The sequence below is a fragment of the Triturus cristatus genome, chromosome 1_2 (genome assembly GCF_964204655.1).
Source record: "Triturus cristatus chromosome 1_2, aTriCri1.1, whole genome shotgun sequence".
Taxonomy (NCBI): Eukaryota; Metazoa; Chordata; class Amphibia; order Caudata; family Salamandridae; genus Triturus; species Triturus cristatus.
In genome coordinates, this window is record NC_140580.1 from 448,941,376 (window position 1) to 448,961,385 (window position 20,010).

A 20,010-nucleotide genomic window follows, 5' to 3' on the forward strand; every position below is an offset into this window, starting at 1 on the left:
CCAGTCCGCACCAAGATTGACGTGTCTATCACATCGATGACAAGGGGGAGGCAACACTGCGTACAGTTGAGGGTCCCCCTCCCTCCGACGCCGATTGTAGCATTTAGGTGGACGCCATCCCAAGTACCTCAAGGTGTCGCGGGGGTATCTGTAACTTGTGCAACCGAAGAGAGGGCCGCTTCTCGTTCCAGCTTACTAGCAGCCATGTCAGGTGCAGGGCTTGGCATCGACCTCCCAACTCGTTGCCATTCAGAGGAGCGACGCCGTCTGCGAGTGAGAGGTGGAGCATCTTCTGTACCGGAGGGGGGCCCCTCCAATCCCAACTTGTCATACGCCTCTGCCAAGGATCGAATTTGAAGCAATTTGCATTGATGTTTGAAGATGAGGCGGAACAGATGGCCCCAGAAGTAAGGAATCTTCTGTTCTCGGAGATGGTTGGTGATGGGTTTAAAGTCTCTGCGTTTAAGCAGTGTGGAAGCCGCTAAGTCTTGGTAAAGCGTAGGCTGGTGGCCGCGGAATTGCACTGGGTTAAGATCTCTAGCCCTACGCAGGATATGCTCCTTCAGTTGAAAATTATGTACACAGACGAGTATGTCTGGGGGGGGACCTTAGCACCAAACAGAAGGCCCACACGGTGGACACGATCCATTTGTATCTCTCGCACCTCGTCGTCCCCAAGAATCTGCAGGAACGAGGCATGGACATAGGCACGGAGATCATCGCCCTCACCTTTCCACGGAACCGCCCGGATCCGGATATTATTACGCCTGGAGCGATTCTCCAAGTCCTCCGCATTGGTTTGCAATTCAATGTTCTGCTCCCGAAGGCGCAGCATTTCCTGCTGCAGCTGATGGAGATCATCCTCCCTGCTCAGGTCGTGCTCCTCCAACATTGCCACTCTGTCCCCAATTCCATCAACATCACGCCGAACTTCCCGCAGATCCGCAGAAAGCTGTGAACGGAGGTCCTGAATGTCCTCCTTGATAGTGGCGAAGAGCTCGATCATGAAGGCCTTAGTCGTCGGCGCGTCCCCCCCCATCCACCAGCGCCATTCCAGCGGCAGTCTGTGGCACGGCGTGCCCTGCTGTTTTCTGTTGAAGATCCCTCAGAGGTTTGTCTCTCTTTCCCCTGGTCAGTGACATAGTGATCACAGGCGAACGCCACGAGACACTCCTCGTGCACCCTTCCTCGAATATGATTAGCGTTCCAGGACACACACGACCACCAGGCCCACTCCAACAAGTCCAACGAGCTTCTTTAGTATACTGCCGGCGCGCAGGAGGGTACACCCCTGCAACTCCTTACCGCCGACCTGTGCCACTTATACACTCCGTGCTCTCCGCCGGTTCTGGGCAGCACCGTTCACCCCCAGTATTACACGCTCCGGTCCGTTAGCGTAGGATTAACCCGGGGAGTATTGTGAGGCAGCGGGGCAGCCGGGTCCAGTGGCCTGCAAAGGTAGACAGCACCCATGATGAGCCAGGGCCACGAGGACTACCACCCCGCTACCAGTGCCTTCAGGGGCTAGCACCGGCAGGAGGACAGGGTGCCGCAGCCACCAAGTCGCTGATTCACAGCCCGCCACATGACCACTGGCACAGAAAGGGAGCAGCCGATAAGGGTCCACCGGGGCAAGGACTACTCGCTGCACAAGCGTTCTGTTGACCAGTGGGGAGCGTAGATGTGCCCTCAGGCACGCAAGGCACCATAAAAAGCACTATTTGCTGACCTCAGCGGGAAAGGGATGGCATTAAAAGCGTTCATGGGGACTTGCAGAAGGCGCAGTGCAGGCTATCACATACAGTCATTCCCTTTCTTGGAGTCACGCCTCCTGGCTGCACCGCTCCCACTAGGCCCCGCCACCACTGTGATACCAGCGTGCAGCGCAGGGCAACGCTGCAGCGCTTCACCTTCAAGCTCCCAGGCACCAGCGATAGCCCCGATCGGGCCGCCTCACCGTCCGCCGATCAGCGGACCGAGCCCCACCTCCGCAGTGTGTGGCCCACACTCCCAGCCCACCGCTTCTTACCTGCGGGCCTCCTGGGCGGTGGCCGCTACATCCACGCTGCCGCTCCCAGCCGCCTCACAAGCGCAGGACCCCACACAGTGATCGGGGATCCGGGGTAGTAACTCCTCCACAGCCAGGGCACAGGCCCTTGTTGCTAGTCACTGTCGGCCGCCATCTTCTGGGGAACTCGAGTAGGCCATCCCTGGGGCTCCCAAAATGGCGCTCCCTTCAGATCGCGTACTGCCGCGATCGCGCCAATTCCGCTCCCACGCCAAAGCCGGACCAGCAAGAGTCACATCCGATGAGGGGTACTTGCAATTGCCACGTAGAGCTCCCAGCGCAGGTCGCCCCAGGAGTCAAGGCAATCTACTCCTCCACTCGGTGGCCTGCCCGGCCGGCCGTCTCCCACCAGGTTGCAGCGACACACCGGCGCTGGGAAGGCTCCAATCAGTGGGAAAAGGCACCAGTATCTCAGAACGGAGCTCGCCACCGAATCCAGGACACCGTCGCGATGCAGCGCACCCGTCTGTAAGCACGGATGGGCGCCAGAACAGGCGATACAAGAAAGCTAAGTCGCGGTGGCGCCGGTTAAGTCGCGGTGGCGCCGGAGGGATAGAGATCCACGTCCTGTCTCGCCACCATCTTAGCCACGCCCCCTCATCCTCATGCTTTTAAAACGAAAATTGCATCTCAGTGATTGGTGCAAGTCCAAAAGTGGGCGTTACGGGAACACCATGGTCTCGACACTTTGAGTCCGTATCTGCAGCCGCTTTCGTTAAGTACCAATGTAATCCGCAGTGGGCGCCGCTTGCAGTTTCCCTTCACGCACTCCAGTAACACAAAACCCTGTTGTCAGCCTCAAACCCTCATCCAGCCGCATAATCCCATCTGGTGTTGTAGCCTGAAAGCACCCTTTAAGTAAATCGGTGATATATATATATATATATATATATATATATATGTGTGTGTACACACACTTATATACACTCATTCTTCCAAAGCTGTCTGTGTGACTGCGATGACTACCTTCTTGCCATTTTTGCAGGTGCTTTGCTTGTGGGGGGTAACCACTTCCAAATGTATTCAAAGCAAAGAAAAGACAGCACTCCAGGATCACTGTGCTCCAAGAAACCACTTGGGTGGAAACACTGTATACAGCACACTGTCTACGCAGCCCACCTGGCACTTGTGTTCTGCTTCTTAGAAGTGTTGAAGGGTGGTGGTGGCTTCAGGATTATGGCTGCAATGTATTTTGCACTCTCCTTTTCTGCCATTGAGAACACATGCTTTTCAGATTGCTTTTGCTGTACCCGGCGGCGTATACAACTTCTGCAAGCACTACCCTTGTGCTTAAACTTGGATAACCAGGCCCAATTGGAGATTGTAGAGTGTTTCACTAGTCTTTGAAAGTGGGTAAATTCTCTGTGTCTCGTATCTGGTTGTCACTGTCAGCATCTTTCTGCTTCATTTGGGTAATTGCTCTGTAGTCAGGGAGTAGCGCAGCGTTTGGGTTAACCGCTTCACCAGTGGTTTTGGCGGGCATTTGTAATGTGCTCCTCTATAGGCCCTTCACTTTCTTCTTTGGCTGTGCATGGTTTGGAGAAGGGCTTTGACCCTACATGTACAAGTCGCAGGCTGCTTTAAATTGATTTGATGCACACATGGCACGCACTAGCAACCGGGAGAGCAGACTTGTTTTCTTCGGGACACGTATCCCCTACTCGTTGCCAGATGTTTCGTCTTCCCCAGCCCCGGAGCATGAGAATGAAATATACCACATGGAAGCTGCAGTCAAATACTTCTTTATTCCTCAGCATACATACTGCGAATTATATCATACTGAACATTAACCACACCCTAGCACCGCCCTGCATAAGACGTAGTTCCTGTTCAGAGTCCGGCACAGAACCACGAGGGTCCCTGTGCGCATAACATCAAATGCTACAAAGAGGATGGGAACAAGAGTTTGGGGAATGGAGAGTGTGTGAAGTCAGGACAATAGTGGAGAAGAGAGAGAAAAGGAGGAAGGGCAGGAAAAGTGAAGAGGAGACAGACAACAAAAGATATGGGTGGAAGTGAATACATTGTCTATTTTTAATTCCACAAATAGAAGGACGCACAGTGCTTCATGTGCACTATCCTATTTCCCTTACATTCCAGCAGTCTCAGGGCCTGGTTTACAGCTGGGGGGCAATGGGGAATCATCTGGTTCCTAGGGAAAGGCAGTCTGAAGGAGAATCCACTGGTTCAATTTCCTTCCATCAGGGATGTTATGGTAAGGTAATTACCATTGGTAGATACTCAGTGCCCGGTTGTCATCTGCAAGTGGGCCAGGAGCCATCCTGCCAAACTGTTGCCCCTGTGCTCTTTACCTGTATCCCACTCTTGACAGACGTAGATTTTTTTGTTTCAATTTCTTTATTGTGTTTTAACAATAACAGTCATATAACTATTGATTCACTCATTACATTTCACAATCATAGCAATAAAGTTCGATCCCGCCTTCCCGACTCACAAAGCCAGCAAACATGCCAGAAAGACCAAGGCAAACTCGCCCTTGAAACATTTAAGTGAAGCAGGAGAGGCTACAAGTTTCAGTGTGAGCATGCTGTGTCTGCCTGTGGCCCACAGGATCCATGTCGCTGTACCATGTAGATCTGATGTATCAATGAAATTGTTACCTGTGTATTTCTTGCTTAGGCTGTGAATACTGACAGTTTGCAGCACTGAAGGGGTGCCTTCAGCTTGCGAGCACGGCCAGGTTTATACCTTGCACTCAGCACTTCTATAATGGTGTAGCTCTTCTAGTGATCATTCAAGACCTTCGCATTTTAGAAGATGGCGTTATTTCTGAAGTTAGTCTCTGCACGTGGACATAACCACGTTGTTTTGCTCATGATAAAGTGTAACTCAAAGTGTCAAACATATGGCATTGAAACGTCACACACAGAGACACACTGCAGCCATCACTAAAGTCAACTGAAAATTTTGCAACTGGACCAGGTCTCTGATAAACCGATTAGGTTCAGCCAGAGAGCAACCATCCCCCTTTGCAATGAAAGTGTCGTGTTAATAGGTAGATAAGCAGCAATTGGTTTTGATGTGTGTTTTATAGTGGGATGAACAGTAGTGAGCTGTGTTGGACGGGTAGGTAGGTGGACCAGTGGGCTGTGTTTAAAACCTGGAAAGTAGTGGGGCGTGCTTTCTATTTTTGCTTTCTATTAAGCCTGAAACCGGTGAATTGTATTTTTGACCGGCCCTGACATTTGTGGGCATTATTTATGAGCAGGCTCCACAAACGTCGTTTGGATGCAGAGGATCAAAAGTAGCAGGATGCTTTCGTGCCGTAGCTGTTAGCAGGAGGCATTTTTTTGGGTGGCCAGTTCAAGAGATTGGTTAAGATGTCTTGAACTTGCACTGTGGCACTGGGGAGGGCAGGAGCTGAAAGGGTCTGTCTCCGCTGGATGTCTGGAGACTAGTGGGAGTGTTTAGAGATGGGCATATGGCAATATGTTGTGCATAATGGGTGGGGTGGCCTATGCTGGTTCGTCTTGGAGGCGGGGTTGGCGTTTTGGAATGCGGTGTGCAGATGGAGAGGGTTGCGTGTTTCCAGTAGGCAATGGTTAGATGGGACCCAGCAATCTGTAGTTTTGTCGGTGGTGGACAGGGGAGCAGTGGGCTGCGGTCACGGGATCGCAGTGACATCCATGGGGTGGTTTTATGGGCAGACGGAAAGCATGATGGCGTGTTTCGTAGGGACGAGGCTGTCATGGATGCGTTTGAAGCAGGAAGGACAGCGGTGGTCTGGGTTTGGAGGTGGGTCACGGAGCTGGGCGTCGCCCGGAGGCGGGTCATCGACTACGGCGATGTGTTTGGTGGGCTGGCTGGGGGCAGTGCAATGTAACCTTGCTGAAGGGCGCAGCAACAGTATTTATTGACGTATGTAAATCGCCAGAGGAGAGAGGGCGGAGCTGACCAATGCAGGAACCAGAATCCCTTTCTTATGGCCGGCTGAGAGGCTCCGAGTTCCGGTGAGAGGGCAGGGGAGGAAAAGAGACGTGGCGAAATCACATCGCAAAGAACTGTCATCTTTGCTTTGAAAGAGCCGACACATCAGAGAGGGCGAAGGCGCTGAACTGTGCACACGGGAGTAAAGTGCTACAGTGCAAACAAACATTGCAAGGCAGATTAACAGCTGCTCGCTCCCTGCCTCTCCTGTCACAGTGCGCGTGCCCCGATGAGCGGAACGGCAACAGTTAAGCGCTTACTATATTTATTCAAAACCAAATAAACAAAAAAAGACAAGAAGGGTATATATACAAACCAGTCTCGACCTGGAATGGGAGATCTGGAGTGTGTGCGTTTTGCATCATTAAAGCACTGGAAGTATTTTCCTTTTATGAAACAAAATGTACCGTAATAGGGAACAGCTCCCCAAAACACTAACCGCTACAGCCCCAAAGTAGTGGTTTTGTTAGAAACTTTCGCAGTAGGATTTCTCGAGGCATTAAAAGTAATTGTAAATCGCAATATTTCCTCGAGTGCAATTGTTGTACTACTGCTGGCAATAACAGCTGTTTTTTTCCATTTCAGCCTCGCAAACCATGCAGGATGATTTACTGATGGACAAAAACAAAACTCAGCAGCCTCAGCAACGGCACCCACAAGCACCCCAAGCAACACAGCAGCAGCAGCCGACAGAGGCGGGCTCCGAAGCGCCGTGCGGCCCCCTGAGCCCGGAACCCCCGGAGGAGAGCGGCAGCGCGCAGCACAGCAAGGACAAGATGCAGATGGAGTCCCCGCTGCTGCCCGGCCTGGGCTTCCAGCAGCAGGAGGCGCCCTCCTCGGCCCCCTCCCTGTCCCCGTCCTTCGGCAGCACCTGGTCCACGGGCTCCAACGCGGTGGAGGAGAACAGCAGCTTCTTCCAAGGGGTGCCCCCGGTGAACGGCGCCCTGCTCTTTCAGAACTTCCCGCACCTCAACCCGGTGTTCGGCGGCGGCTTCTCCCCGCAGCTCGGCCTGGCGCAGCAGCACCACCACCACCCCCAGCAGCCGCCGCCCCCGCAGCAGAGAAGGTCCCCGGGGAGCCCCAACCCGGGAGGGCCCTACGCCCCCCAGAGAAACGCCTACAACCACCAACCCATCATGACCAGCAAGCCCTCCACCACGTCCAGCTGGAACACCAGCAGCCCCCAGAGCGCCGCCTGGAGCAGCCAGTCCAACCCCTGGGGTGGCGTCCCCGCCGGCCGGGACCCGCGCAGGGCCGTGGGCGTCGGGGTGGGTGTCGGCGTGGGGGTACCCTCCCCTCTGAACCCCATCTCGCCCTTGAAGAAGCCCTTCTCCAGCAATGTCATCGCGCCTCCTAAGTTTCCAAGGGCCGCCCCGCTGCCCCCCAAATCTTGGGTGGAAGAGAACGCTTTCAGAACGGAGAATGGCACCCCCTTGCTGCCTTTCCAGGTAACCGTGCGCCGACTGACCCCCTGTGATCTTTGCAACTTTTGCTGGTAGTTATGCAGGTAGCTTGTTGCAATGTTAACACCACAGTGGGCGAGCGCCCCACCTGTCGATGTAACTCTCGCCTGAAAAAAAATACTACTTTGGAGTCAAGGCTAGTTCTCTCAATACCGATCATTCTTTCCGTTCATATCAAAATGTTCTTACTGAATCATATTTATTTTATGTGGTGAAGTGTTGTGTTTTTTGTAGGATCTAAGAAGCAGTGTTTTTCTGTTGTGTGTTTTTGAGCTAGCAGCACGCCCTCTTTATGATTATAATTTTACTCATTGTAAAAGCTGTTACGTTGATTTCTAATTTTAGCATTTTACGTCTGTATTTTGTGTCGATTAAGCTTGTGTGTTTTTCTTTTTTAATTAAACTGAGCCCTTTTCCTGGCAGTATAATATATTGTCATGCAGTGGCCACTGCCCTAACCGGTTTGAAATGGTATGCCTCGACAGCCTGAAGCACCATGTGTTCATTTACCAGCTGTCCAGTCAAAGTTCACTGTACAATTGTAAGAGTTTCTGTAGTCGACAACAGCAGCAGCCATTGCTACCTTGACCACCAGCATACTAATGACACATAAGTGCGCACGTTGGTAGTGAGAAATATTTCACTTGACCCCTTTGGTTTGAAGATTTACCAGTACAACATGCCGGGCTACAAAACAAAACCCGACTGTTTAAAAAAAAAAAAAGATATCCTGTGTAGAGTGGCAATTCAGTTTTATGTGGTGCAACATAGATATGATGTTTTTGCTTTATCCTAGTATAGAGCCTATTCAACAAGGACATTTTGGTGTTTGGTTCACATAACACTTCAGGGTTATGCTCAAAATAGCTAGGCAAGACACAGCTGCTTTTGCAGAGCTACTGAATAGTGCCAGTATCTTCTCCCACTAAGTTAGGATTTGAGAATTAATATTTTAGAAAAAGAAGTAGCTATATTGTGTTGTCTGTTTGTATTTGGCTATTAGTATTGGAAACCGACGCGGTGGCCACTGGTCACACCACAAAACAAAATAATGTAGAGTCATCTTCTCTTTAGTCAAATATATAAGCATCTAACCATAAAAGTCTACGCCATCATACAAATTGTTAATGATTCTCTGGAATGGCAGGGTTTTCACCAAGAAATTAAAGGATGGCACTGAACTATCCCAATCAGTTCAACTCCAAATTAAACCCTTTCTGCCTCCGCTTTTAGTTTCGCAGTCAACATTGGAAAAAGAGATAACAAAAACAATGCATGACTATCCTTGAGGGTATCGCATGGACAAGTTGTCATCCACCTGACCACTTGTTGTGCCCAGTGTATCAGAGCTAGGGCCTGTGTGATACTAGTAGTAAATGCAGTGCCTACAAGTACTATGTGAACCGCAAAGCGCAGCGCATTGAACTTTTTTTGTGTGCAGGTGGCACTTACAAAAAGTATACATAATTTAGGGATTCTTTCTTGCTCTGAAGCCTACAAGACACTTCTTGGCTCTGATTCAGGGCAAGGATATGGTAGGTGCATATAAGAGTATAGTAACATGTTGCTCATCGGACGTCATTCTTCGCAGAGTTTGTTCAAGGTCACACATGCACAGTCATTGAGGTCACGATTACAGTTAAGTCTGTAGATTTGTAGATAAGTGAATTTGTTTGTTTTGCTCATGGGACAAATTGATTTCTATTTATTATTTGTGCTTTCTGGCTACATATTATCCCGCATAAAGTAATGTAAGAAATAAACGACTATATTGTGTGATATCAGTTTATAAGGAGCAGTTTATAAACATACCTTCATAGAGAAAGTGATATTTATTGCACAATTAGTTAAAATCATTGCAATATAAAACAATGCTATTAGACAATGCAAATGAAGCAATAAAAGACCAAACTGGTGCTGCGAACCAACATTATTCGTTTTTAGACAATTGATCTGCTTTCATCATAATTAAAACATATTCAGTTTTTTTAAAGAAACGACCAGTCAGTTGAAAGTCTGCACCACTTAAGCAGGCTTTCCCTGCCTATTACAGTTCCTGAGGTTGAGGTGCAAAAAAAGGAATGTTGCTGGAATTTCTGCCTCCGAACCAATTTTTTTTTTTACAATTGCAAATTATGTGGAGTAGTAATTCGCTGTTAGTTTTACATGGGCGTCATGAGCTGCCTTTGCCGACACCTGTGTAATCAGAAAGCTAGTCTCTCAAGCAGGTGGGGCAGACACCTATTCTGACTTGCAATCTTTTTTCTTTATCAAGACAGAGGAATATCCCAAAGCTGTTGGTTTGCATTGTCTTTACAAGTGTTTATTATCATCCAGCAATTTTTTCTCTTTTTTCCACAAGTGGCATAGTCCTCCGCAACTGAAATCAGCTTAGCTTGTTTAATCACCAATTTCTTTGTGTGAACAGCTAATAACATCGAGTTTCTAACGTCAGTAAATTGCAATGAGGAAAGTGAGACTTTCAGGTAAGAGCGCTATGAGATCTTTCATTTGGAGGTGATTTTCTGTCACAATAGAGATTTTAGAAACCCTTCTGGAGCCCCCCTAAGCTTTGCACAGTATGGTATATAATAGACACTCTAGGTGTGCTCTTGCTTAAAAAGATTACATTCTACTTGTAATTGACCTTGAGATGTAGTGTCGCCTAGTCTGAAAAGCAGTCTGTATATCTGGCATTAAGCGGAGTCTAACCATTGTGCACAATTCCCATGACCAATTATTTAGCCGATGGTTTAAGTAGGCAACACTTTGCCCCTAACTACTTGAAGAAAGGGGCTTAGTGACCTGACATTTTGGTAATGTGCTTAAGAGAAGATATATTCAGTGCTATTGCAGTAGTTTTCATAGAAATGAGTTGACACTTGTGGCCTCCCCGACCACTCAGCTATATTCCCAAATAGTTCTATAGTTTGGAAGCCTACAGATTCAGTGCAAGGAAATGGTAGGTGCATACATCAGTATGGTAACCACCCATGTTGCTCATCTCACGTCATTCTTTGCAGAGTTTGTTCAAGGTCACAGATGCACAGTCATTGAGGCCGCAATTACAATTAAACCTTTGGAATGGCAGATGAGTGATTTTGTTTGTATTGCATATGTGAGATATTGATTTCTATTCATTATTTGTGTTCTCTTGTTACATATTGTTCCACATAAAGTAATCTAAGAAGTAAAGTAATATATTGAGCGACATAATGATATACGTTTACTCCAGTATTGGAACTTTCATAGATTCACACAGCTTGTATCATTCCTCGTCGTCGGAATGGGAGTCTCGGTAAATAGAAAAATAACATAGCAGTATATACAAAAGAGAAAGAAAGGCCTAGGCCTCATCTCATTTTGTAGCATATCCACCTCCTTTTTGTAAAAGAGACCAAACTAAAGCAACAACCAATCAGATTAGCCTCACCCCATAGAACCTTACTGAGAGAGCCTCAGAGCCTCAGATTTTCTACCGCACGCTGTGCTAAGGGAGTCTCCACTGAGCTCTGCTCAGATTTCTCTTCAACTTCTGGATTTTTTCATCTTTTCACTGCTATTTCTCTTCAGGATGTCAGACAAGGAGAAAAAGGCTATATTTAAAGCTTGTGCCACTTGTTCAAAGAAAAGACTTTGTGTAGGACAAGCATAAAGATTGTATTTATTGCTCGTACCCTGACCACAAGGCCACACGGTCTGTAAAATCTGCCGCATCTTCTCATCAAAGACCCTTAGAGACCGCGAGGGACGTTTACTAACCTGGCTGCAAAAGCTAAAGTCACTAAAGGAGTCTGTATGCAGTGACATCGATGAGACCTCCTCTACAACATCTTCGAGGAGATCCCAAAAGAGGGGTAGGTCTTCTCCTTCAACTGACCCCCCTGCTAAGGCCTTTGAAAAGACCTCTGAGAGGTCTAACAGGCGCAGTCCCTTAAAATCTCCTCACCGAGGTGCAAAGGAGAGGGAAGGACTGGTTTCTGAGGTACTTTCTACACAAAAGGCGAGCCATGGGCCTTCTATTTCCCCTCCACCATCTGGAAAACCAAAGCTGTTAAAAAACCCAGCTTCAGTACCTCCAGAGGGGAAAACTGAGAAGAAAATCCGTCCGTCGACGCCGACAACTTCAGGTACGTCGGCGACGACATCAAAGATTCACCTGACGTTAGTTCCAGTTCCGTCAACGGCGGCGTTGACGAGAACAGCGTCGACAACGACTTCGTCGACAGCTACAGGTGATGCCAGTTACAATGTCGACGACGATGATGACTACCTCGACGAGGATGACGTCGACGATTGTGTCGATGACGACGATGTCGACGTCGTCATCTACAGTGGTACTGATGATGAGCTCGTCGACAGTCCAATTTTCATCGACGATCCCTCCGACGACGACCTCGTCGACGACGATTCAAAAAGTGGAAATTTCAATAAAAAGAAAGATTACACCAGAGATGACATCTCCTCGGAGGGTGACACCATTATCTCCGGCACTCCTTTTAGAAGAGGAGGAATTTTCAGATGAGGACGATGGTCCTTATGGGGATGCATATAGTCCATCCCAATTACGAGTAAAATACCAGAACTCGGAAGACTATTTTATGGACCAGCAACAATACCTGCCACAAACAAGACCACAGGAACAGTTGCAGCAGGGCATGATGGCTTATTACTGATCTTCAGCTCATGTTGTTGATTATAAGAGGAGATTTCCATCACATTCCTCTGACCAACAATCAGTGCAGGTGCCACCGCCGACTATGGTAGTTCCTCAACTTCCTCAACCTTCGGACCAGGAACAATCAGAACGTCAACAGAATGTCGTCACGGGGCATGACGATTCATCAGACGATGACCAGAGCGTTGGACAAGCCCCAGATCCAGATAGGGAATGGGACGACTACGTCATTCCGGATCCCGCTTCACCGCCGCCGGACCCTGTGAATTCTCCTCCAGCGGACATTGGAGGTTTCCATAACCTCACGGAAAGGGCTTCCAAATGGTTTGACCTGCCCATACCTTCTGTACAATCGGAATGCTTTCTTTATGATTTTAAAAAAGAACCCTTCAAAAGTCTGTCCGTTCTATCCCGATTGTGGAACATGTATGGAGTGAGGGGATTAAGGTGATGCAGTCTCCAGCTACCGTCATCCCTGTTCTTCCTCGGCTGGAGAAGAAATATAAGGCTCCTGCTTGTCTGGTTGGCCAACCGAAGCTGGATTCTGTCATATCTCAAGCGGCCCAAAGAAAGTCAAAGAATCCGTCGGCGTCCCTTACCACACCACCGGATAAGGAGGGTAGGCGACTAGACCATGTGGGAAAAAGATTCTCTTCTATGTCCAGCCTTCTTGTCAGGGCAGCTAACGCCGTAGCAATTCTGGGACGATATGATTGCCAAATGTGGTGCGATTTATCTCCATGCATTGGCCAGGTACCAGATGAATCTAAGGCTGCCGCAAAGAAGATTCTGGAGGAAGGAGAGCGTTCTTCTTCAGAGATCATAGATTGCGCAATGAACATTGCTACCACTGCTTTTCGCGCTTTGGCTGGTGCGGCAGTCTTTAGAAGACCAGGTTGGCTTCAGGCCACCTGGTTTCGCCCGGAGGTTCAAAATAAAATCCTAGACGTACCGTTTGATGGAGAAATGCTTTTTGGTAAGCATGTGGACGATGCACTGCAGGAATTAAAAAAGGACACAGATACGGCAAGGTCCCTTGGGACCTTGCATTACCGCAAAGTACCTTTCCGTGGGGAGAGATTTTTCTTCGAACAAAGGTGGTTATCAACAGCAGCGCTATTTCTCCTATTCACAGCAATCGCAATCTTACAGACCCCAGTATTCCCAGCGCCACGGTCAATCGTCGTCTTTCTCTCGCCAGCCTTCAAGAGGACAACAGGGACGTCAGGGAAGAGATTCTTCTAAACGTCAATAGCGGCGTTCATGCTCTGTCTACTGTTCCTTCGTTCCCTGTAACACCAGTGGGGGGGCAGGATATCACAATGCCTCCACAACTGGGAGATCATCTGATCGGTGGGTCCTCAATATCATCCGGTTTGGCCACATCCTGGAGTTTCAACATCTTCCACTATCCAGAGCCCCTCGCGCCACTGAATCCAAACATTTACACCTTCTAGGTCTAGAAGCTCACCAACTGCTTCTCAAAGGAGCAATAGAACCGGTGCCTCTGTCCCAACGAGGCGAAGGATTTTATTCCCGGTTCTTTCTCGTTCGCAAGACAGTAGAAAACTGGCGTCCAATTTTAGACCTGAGGGAGCTCAACACCTATCTCATAAAATTATCGTTTCGGATGGTATCCCTACAGGACATTTTGAAGCTTCTCAGCCCAGGCGATTACATAGCCACTCTGGATCTCGAGGACGCATACTGCCATGTTCCTATTCACCCAGCCCACAGGAGGTTTGTACGCTTTACAGTAGCCAAGAGCCACTTTTTCAATTCAAGGTCCTGCCTTTCGGACTCAGATCCACGCCGCGGATATTCAAGAAGGTGTTGGCACCAGTTGCAGCGTTTCTCAGAAAACAATCGCTACAAGTTTTCCCTTACCTGGACGACTGGTTGGTGAAAGCACCATCATCTCAGGTAACTATAAAGGCAGTCGAAAGTTGCATTCAACTTTTCCAACATCTGGGACTTCAGCTGAACAAAGACAAATCAGTCCTCTATCCTTCCAGGTCGGCTAAGTTTCTGGGGGCCATTCTCGACACAGCTTCTTGCAAGGCTTTTCCATCAGAGGAAAGACAGGACAGATTAATTTCCTCCGCCCGTTGTTTACAAACAAGACAGTCTCTGTCTGTTCGCCTATACAAATCTCTTCTAGGATCGATCTCATCTTGCATTCCATTAATTCCGCATTGCAGACTTCGTATGCGTCCGCGCCAAGAGCAACTAGACATGCAGTGGCGCCAAGCAGAGGGATCGTTCGACAAGATAATCGTCACTCCTCTTATGAAAGAGGCGGTCATCTGGTGGATGACCAAGGACAATATCTGAAAGGGTCTCACTTTCACAGTTGCTCCAGCTCCTTTGATACTTACAGCAGACGCCTCTCTAGAAGGCTGGGGAGCGGTCTTGCAAGACCTTCAAGTGAGCGGCCACTGGACGCCCGAACAACGCATTCTCCACATCAACCTTCTGGAGCTCAAGGCAATTCAGCTGGTGTTACAGGCTTTCCTTCCACGAATACGGAATTCAACCGTATTAGTCCGTACAGACAACACGACGGCTATGCATTATGTGAACAAACAGGGTGGAACACGATCTCCGCTGCTCTCCAAAGAGGCCCAAGAGATTTGGGAGTGGGCAATTCATCACCAAATCGCTTGTTTGGCAGAACATCTTCAGGGTACCCTCAACACGATAGCAGATACGTTGAGTCATCTGAAGTCGGTCTGTCATGAGTGGGAGTTGGATCAAGCCACTCTCGAGAAGGTTTTCAATCGTTGGGATACTCCGTCCATAGACCTGTTCGCCACTCCAGAGAACAGGAAATGCCACTTTTACGCAAGCAGGGAACGCCATCAAGGGTTGTGGGGAATGCACCTTCGATGGCCTGGTCAGGCGCATTTGTCTACGCCTTAACACCAATTCCCCTAATTCCAAGATTGCTCAGGAAGATCAAAGCAGAACCATGCACAATGATTCTAGTAGCACCAGCGTGGCCCCACCAGTTTTGGTTCACGGAGCTCCCCCTGCTCTCTCAGGATCATCCAATTCATCTGCAGCCAATTCCCTCTCTATTGACGATGTCCCAGGGCCAAGTGGTGCATCCAGATCTGAGCTCACTTCAGTTGACTGCGTGGCTCCTGAACACCGAGAATTTCAGAACTTAGATATCCCTCAGGAATGTAAGGAAGTGCTAGCTCAGGCCCGTGCACCGAGTACGAATAAAACTTATCGTTCCAAATGGAAACTTTTCTGCATGTGGTGCTGCCGAGAGAACATCCATCCTTTTTCTTCTGCTCCTTATCAAATCTTGCATTACATTTTGTTTCTGGCCAAGTCAGGTCTTGCTCATTCTTCTATCAAAGTGCACCTGGCTGTGATCTCTAGATTCAGACGGACGGCTTCTGGTCCTTCTCTCTGGTCGGCAAGAATTGTCAAACAATTTTAAAAAGGACTCTTTAGAGTTTTCCCTCCGGTCAGACCTCCGCCTCCCATGTGGCAACTCAATTTGGTTCTTGCTCAACTCCTGAGACCTCCTTTTGAGCCTGTTCATAGAGCGGATCTAAAATTCCTTTCATGGAAAGTGGACCTCCTTCTCGCTTTAACATCTGCCAGGAGGGTTGGAGAACTTCAAGCTCTCACTATAAAGGATCAGTTTTTACAGTTTAAGAAGGACACTCTTATTCTGAGAACAAATCCGAAATTCATTCCCAAAGTGCATTTGTATTTTCATTTGAATGAGCCGGTCATTCTAAAATTATTTTTCCCTCGACCTACGACTCCAGCGGAAAGGTCTCTTCATTCCTTGGTTTCAAGGAGACAGAACGGGAGGTTAGAGATAGGTCGGAGGTCATTCAAGTCATTGAGGTCAGCCCCTGTTTTCTTTAGTATGAGAGTGATTTGGCCCAGTTGGGGGGAGTCCGGTACAAGTCCTGAGGAGAAAGAGGTGTTGATGATTTTTGCCCGGAATGGGGCGATGATATGGTTGAGATTTTGTACTAATGTGGAAGGGAGGGGATCATTGGAGTGGGAAGTGGGCTTCAAGTTTGCAATTATATTGTAGACTTCACTCTCAGTCATGCGTTTTGAAGTACAACCAATTAGCATTATTTTTCAGTTGAAGGAAATCAGAGCAGGCAATAGTTTTTCTTGAGGCCATTTGGTCAATAGTAAAGTCTGCGGAGGGAGCAACCATTGGACCAAATGAGTCAGCGGGAAGGGTTGGTATGGAAGATGGATTTTCGACTTGGATGATGGATTGCTCAATATTTGCTACTTTGTCAGTAAAGAATTTGGCAATTTTTTCACAGCGTTCATTAGTGGCTATTGATTCGTGAGGGGAGCAAGGGGTAGTTTGTTGTTTGATCATGTTGAAGAGCTCCCTAGGTCAGTTCTTGGCACGGTCAAGTTGGTTACGAAAGAAGGTGGCTTTTTCTCTAAAGATGTGTTTCTTATAAGAAAGCAGTGCCTATCTTAGTGTGAGGTGCATTATAGAGGGGTGCTGTCTCCATATTCTTTCTGACTTTTCTGAGGTGTCTCCTCTCATTGTTAAGGTTGGGGCTGAACCAGGAATTCAATGGTAATTTTCTAGGTTGTTTCAGTTTAAGCAGTACCATTTGGTCAAGCACGTCAGTCATCGCTGAATTGTAGTGGGTGCTGAGTTCCTCAGCGGTGCGAGTGAGAGGTTGATACAGTAATTGGGTCCGGACCTTGGATTCCAATTCCGTTATTGGGATTTGTTTGATAGTCCTGGTCCAATGTGTAGGTTTGTTGGAGGGGGCTGTGAGAGATCTGAGGTGGGTCTTGATCTTAAACAGTATGAGATGGCGGTCAGACCAGTCGATAGGTGAGATGGGTTGAAGTGAGATCAGCTAATTTTTGCTGATTATGGCATCTAGGGTGGAGCCTTTGCAATGGGTTGGTTCATCGCAAAATTGTGTGACTTCATTTATTTCAATGAGGATGAGACCATTCAGTGAAGTGTAAGAGGCGAAAAATATTTCCCAAGGAGAAAGATGTCTGTACGCTGCTTCTGTTTTCAGGGTGCATAACCCACTGTCAGTAATTGAAATTATTGCAGATGCTCATTTTCATGTAAATGGAAATCCCACTTACCCTAGTCAAATAACTTAATTTACGTAACTCCTGCCTACTGAGCCTTTTGGTCAAATCTGGGTTCCGAAAAAGGAACATAATTGGAAGGGCAAGGTCCTGTATTCCTGTCCCTTTGAAATAAGATCTCCGATATCCAGGGAGGTTCGTAATATCTCAGACACATAGCGGACTTGGGGGATTGCTGTTTTGTGTAACCATAGAATAGCTGAGGGAGCCTGTTTTACTACCACCACATCCATGCTTTTCCAGTGTCTTTCCATCTTGTACGTGGCCCATGTTGAAAAGAATTTGGAGCTGGGGGCTCGGTTTTACTTAGTCGGGTAGCCCCAATCCTCCAGACTTTCTGTTGGCTCTCAAAACCTTTGTGGACTCTCTTGTGTGTTTACCGCTCATATACATATGTCAATGGCAGTCCATAGAGTGTTTATATCCGAGTCTGGAATTTTACCCGGGAGGGCCTGAAAAATATAAAGTTGCCTGTGCATGGTATTTAACTTAATTTCCGCTACTCTCCCGAACCATGAGATATATAGTCTCTGCCACCCGCGGAGATTCTGAATGAGTGCATTATACATTCAGGGAGAATTTGTTTGATAAGTTGTTCGAATATTGTGTGTGATGAAAATACACAAATATTTAATCTTATATTTAGACCAGTGAAAGAGGTGGGGGGGGGATCTCCATATTTATTTTTGTGCATATTTTGTATCTAGGCAAAACCAAAATGGGATGATGGACGGAGTGTTGAACAATGCAAGCACTCACCCCCAGTCAACTGATCTGGGTTTAATCCATCATCATTCTTAAGCTCACTCCGCCACCCCAGTTCAGACATGGCCATATGCAAATCAGTCTGACCCTGTGCCTCATGGGAAAAAGAAATATTGATGGACAGAATGCAGAACAATGTCATACATTCACCCCAGTACAGAGATCTGGGCCTAAATCCATAGTTTTTTTGCTCGCCATGTCAGTTTGGTCCCAGCCATATGCAAATCAGTCTTCACCCTGTGCCCAATGAGAACAGTCCAGCCCGAACTGCCAAGCCGTGTCTTCCCTGGACCGGAAACAAGCATCCTGGGACCGGTTTCGGGTTCATAACCCTCAGCCAGGCTATCTTGAATCCAGTGGTGAGCTTGCAATGTTCAACACTCCGTCCATCATCCCCTTTGGTTTTACTTTGTTCGCCCTAAGTTGGCAGGGTATGCCCAGACGTGGGTCCCTTGCTCACTTTGCCGCTGGATTCAAGATAGCCTGGCTGATGAGGGTTATGAACCCGAAACCGGTCCCAGGATGCTTGTTTCCGGTCCAGGGAAGACCTGGCTTGGCAGTTCGGGCTGGACTGTTCCCATGAGGCACAGGGTTAGACTGATTTGTATATGGCCATGTTTGAACTGGGGTGGCGGAGTGAGCTAAAGAATGATTATGGATTAAACCCAGATCTGCTGACTGGGGGTGAGTGTTTGCATTACTTCAAACGCTCCGTCCATCATCCCCTTTGGTTTTGCTATTTTGTATCTAGCCATTTGTGAAAATATGAAGCTGCAAGAAGTATATTTCCATTCTTACTTAACTGATAGTGGCATGCTCGCTCTTGAAAACCCGATGTCTATTTGTGCTACATGAAAACATGTACGATGCATCACTCCTATGCAGAACTCTTGTGTGAAAGCGTTAGCATTGTAGCATAAACACATACACGTCTTCCGCTGTTAAGATCTTTATTAGAAAGCCTTGTGTTAAACTCCCCTGTCTGTCAGCATTACCTTTGGCCTGGCAGGCCTGATTGACAATACTCAAAACAAGACACAAAATGTTCTCTTTTTTCCTCATTTAAAAATGAGTGCTGACTGAGCAACTGAAGGCTTTCTGTCTGTGTTGATCTGTAAAACTCAGTAAAAACAGAAAAAAGGGAGTTTTATTCTCCAGCAGGAGCCTTTCAAGGGATGACCTTTAATGCTACAGTAACAACATATCTTGCTTTTCTGTGGGGGATTTAGTAGGTGTACATTTTGCTTTTGTGCACCTGTTATGGTTGGGTTGCCACGTTGTTTTCACTGAACTCCTATTCTTTCCAACTGGGACAGCTGTTATTCTTGGATATCTGTAATGTCTGATGCAGTTTGTTAGGGGTTTATATATTCCAGTGTTCATGTAGTCCTCTCAATTAGAGTCCATCTTTAGCCTGGAAAAAAGAAGTTTATTTTGATCTTTTCAGGTGATGAATCTTCGACCCACCCCCATCCTAATTACAGCGGGTCATTTCTGAGTTATCCCTGTCGAGTTAATGGGCTGTATTTTATTATTATTATCATTTAGCTTATAAAGCGCCTGGTTACTCCAACCGGAGTGTCCCCGTGTTAGAACACCATCAGACCCCTAACAGCTGACCTATGCTAGCAGCCTTACTATGCCTCTGACTGCCAGGCCATCAAGAAGAGACACAACTTCCGTCCTCCGTGCGGGTGTTGGAAAAGGCAGGTTTTGAATTTTTTTCTGATCAGTGTCTCCGATACACACATCCGTAGATCCACAGGCAGATCATTCTATGCCTTAGCCGCCAAGAAGGCAAAAGATCTCCCCCCTGCTCCAACCTTTCATACCCTGGGCACAGTCACTTTGGCTGTGCCCAACAATCTCCTGTTTCGAGCAGGTCGAGATGGAGTAAGAAGAGGGAGCAAATATCTCGGCCCCTTCTGATTAAGGATCTTATGTCCAAAATATAGGGCCTT

At 47.8% G+C, this 20,010-nt stretch overlaps 1 protein-coding gene across 9 annotated transcripts in view; it reads left to right on the plus strand.

Annotated features, from left to right (window-relative positions):
* CPEB3 (cytoplasmic polyadenylation element binding protein 3) overlaps nucleotides 1-20,010 on the plus strand; it is a 675,133-nt gene that overhangs the window by 100,534 nt on the left and 554,589 nt on the right. For 5 of the 9 annotated variants that reach the window (XM_085606164.1, XM_085606161.1, XM_085606163.1 and 2 more), the window contains exon 2: nucleotides 6,602-7,464. In XM_085606164.1, coding sequence (XP_085462290.1) covers nucleotides 6,613-7,464 — 852 coding nt within the window. In that variant the 5' untranslated portion in view covers nucleotides 6,602-6,612. Of the gene's footprint in view, nucleotides 1-5,610; nucleotides 6,264-6,427; nucleotides 6,522-6,601; nucleotides 7,465-20,010 lie in introns of those variants that run through there. The other 4 variants (XM_085606156.1, XM_085606162.1, XM_085606155.1 and 1 more) reach the window with 3 other exon arrangements.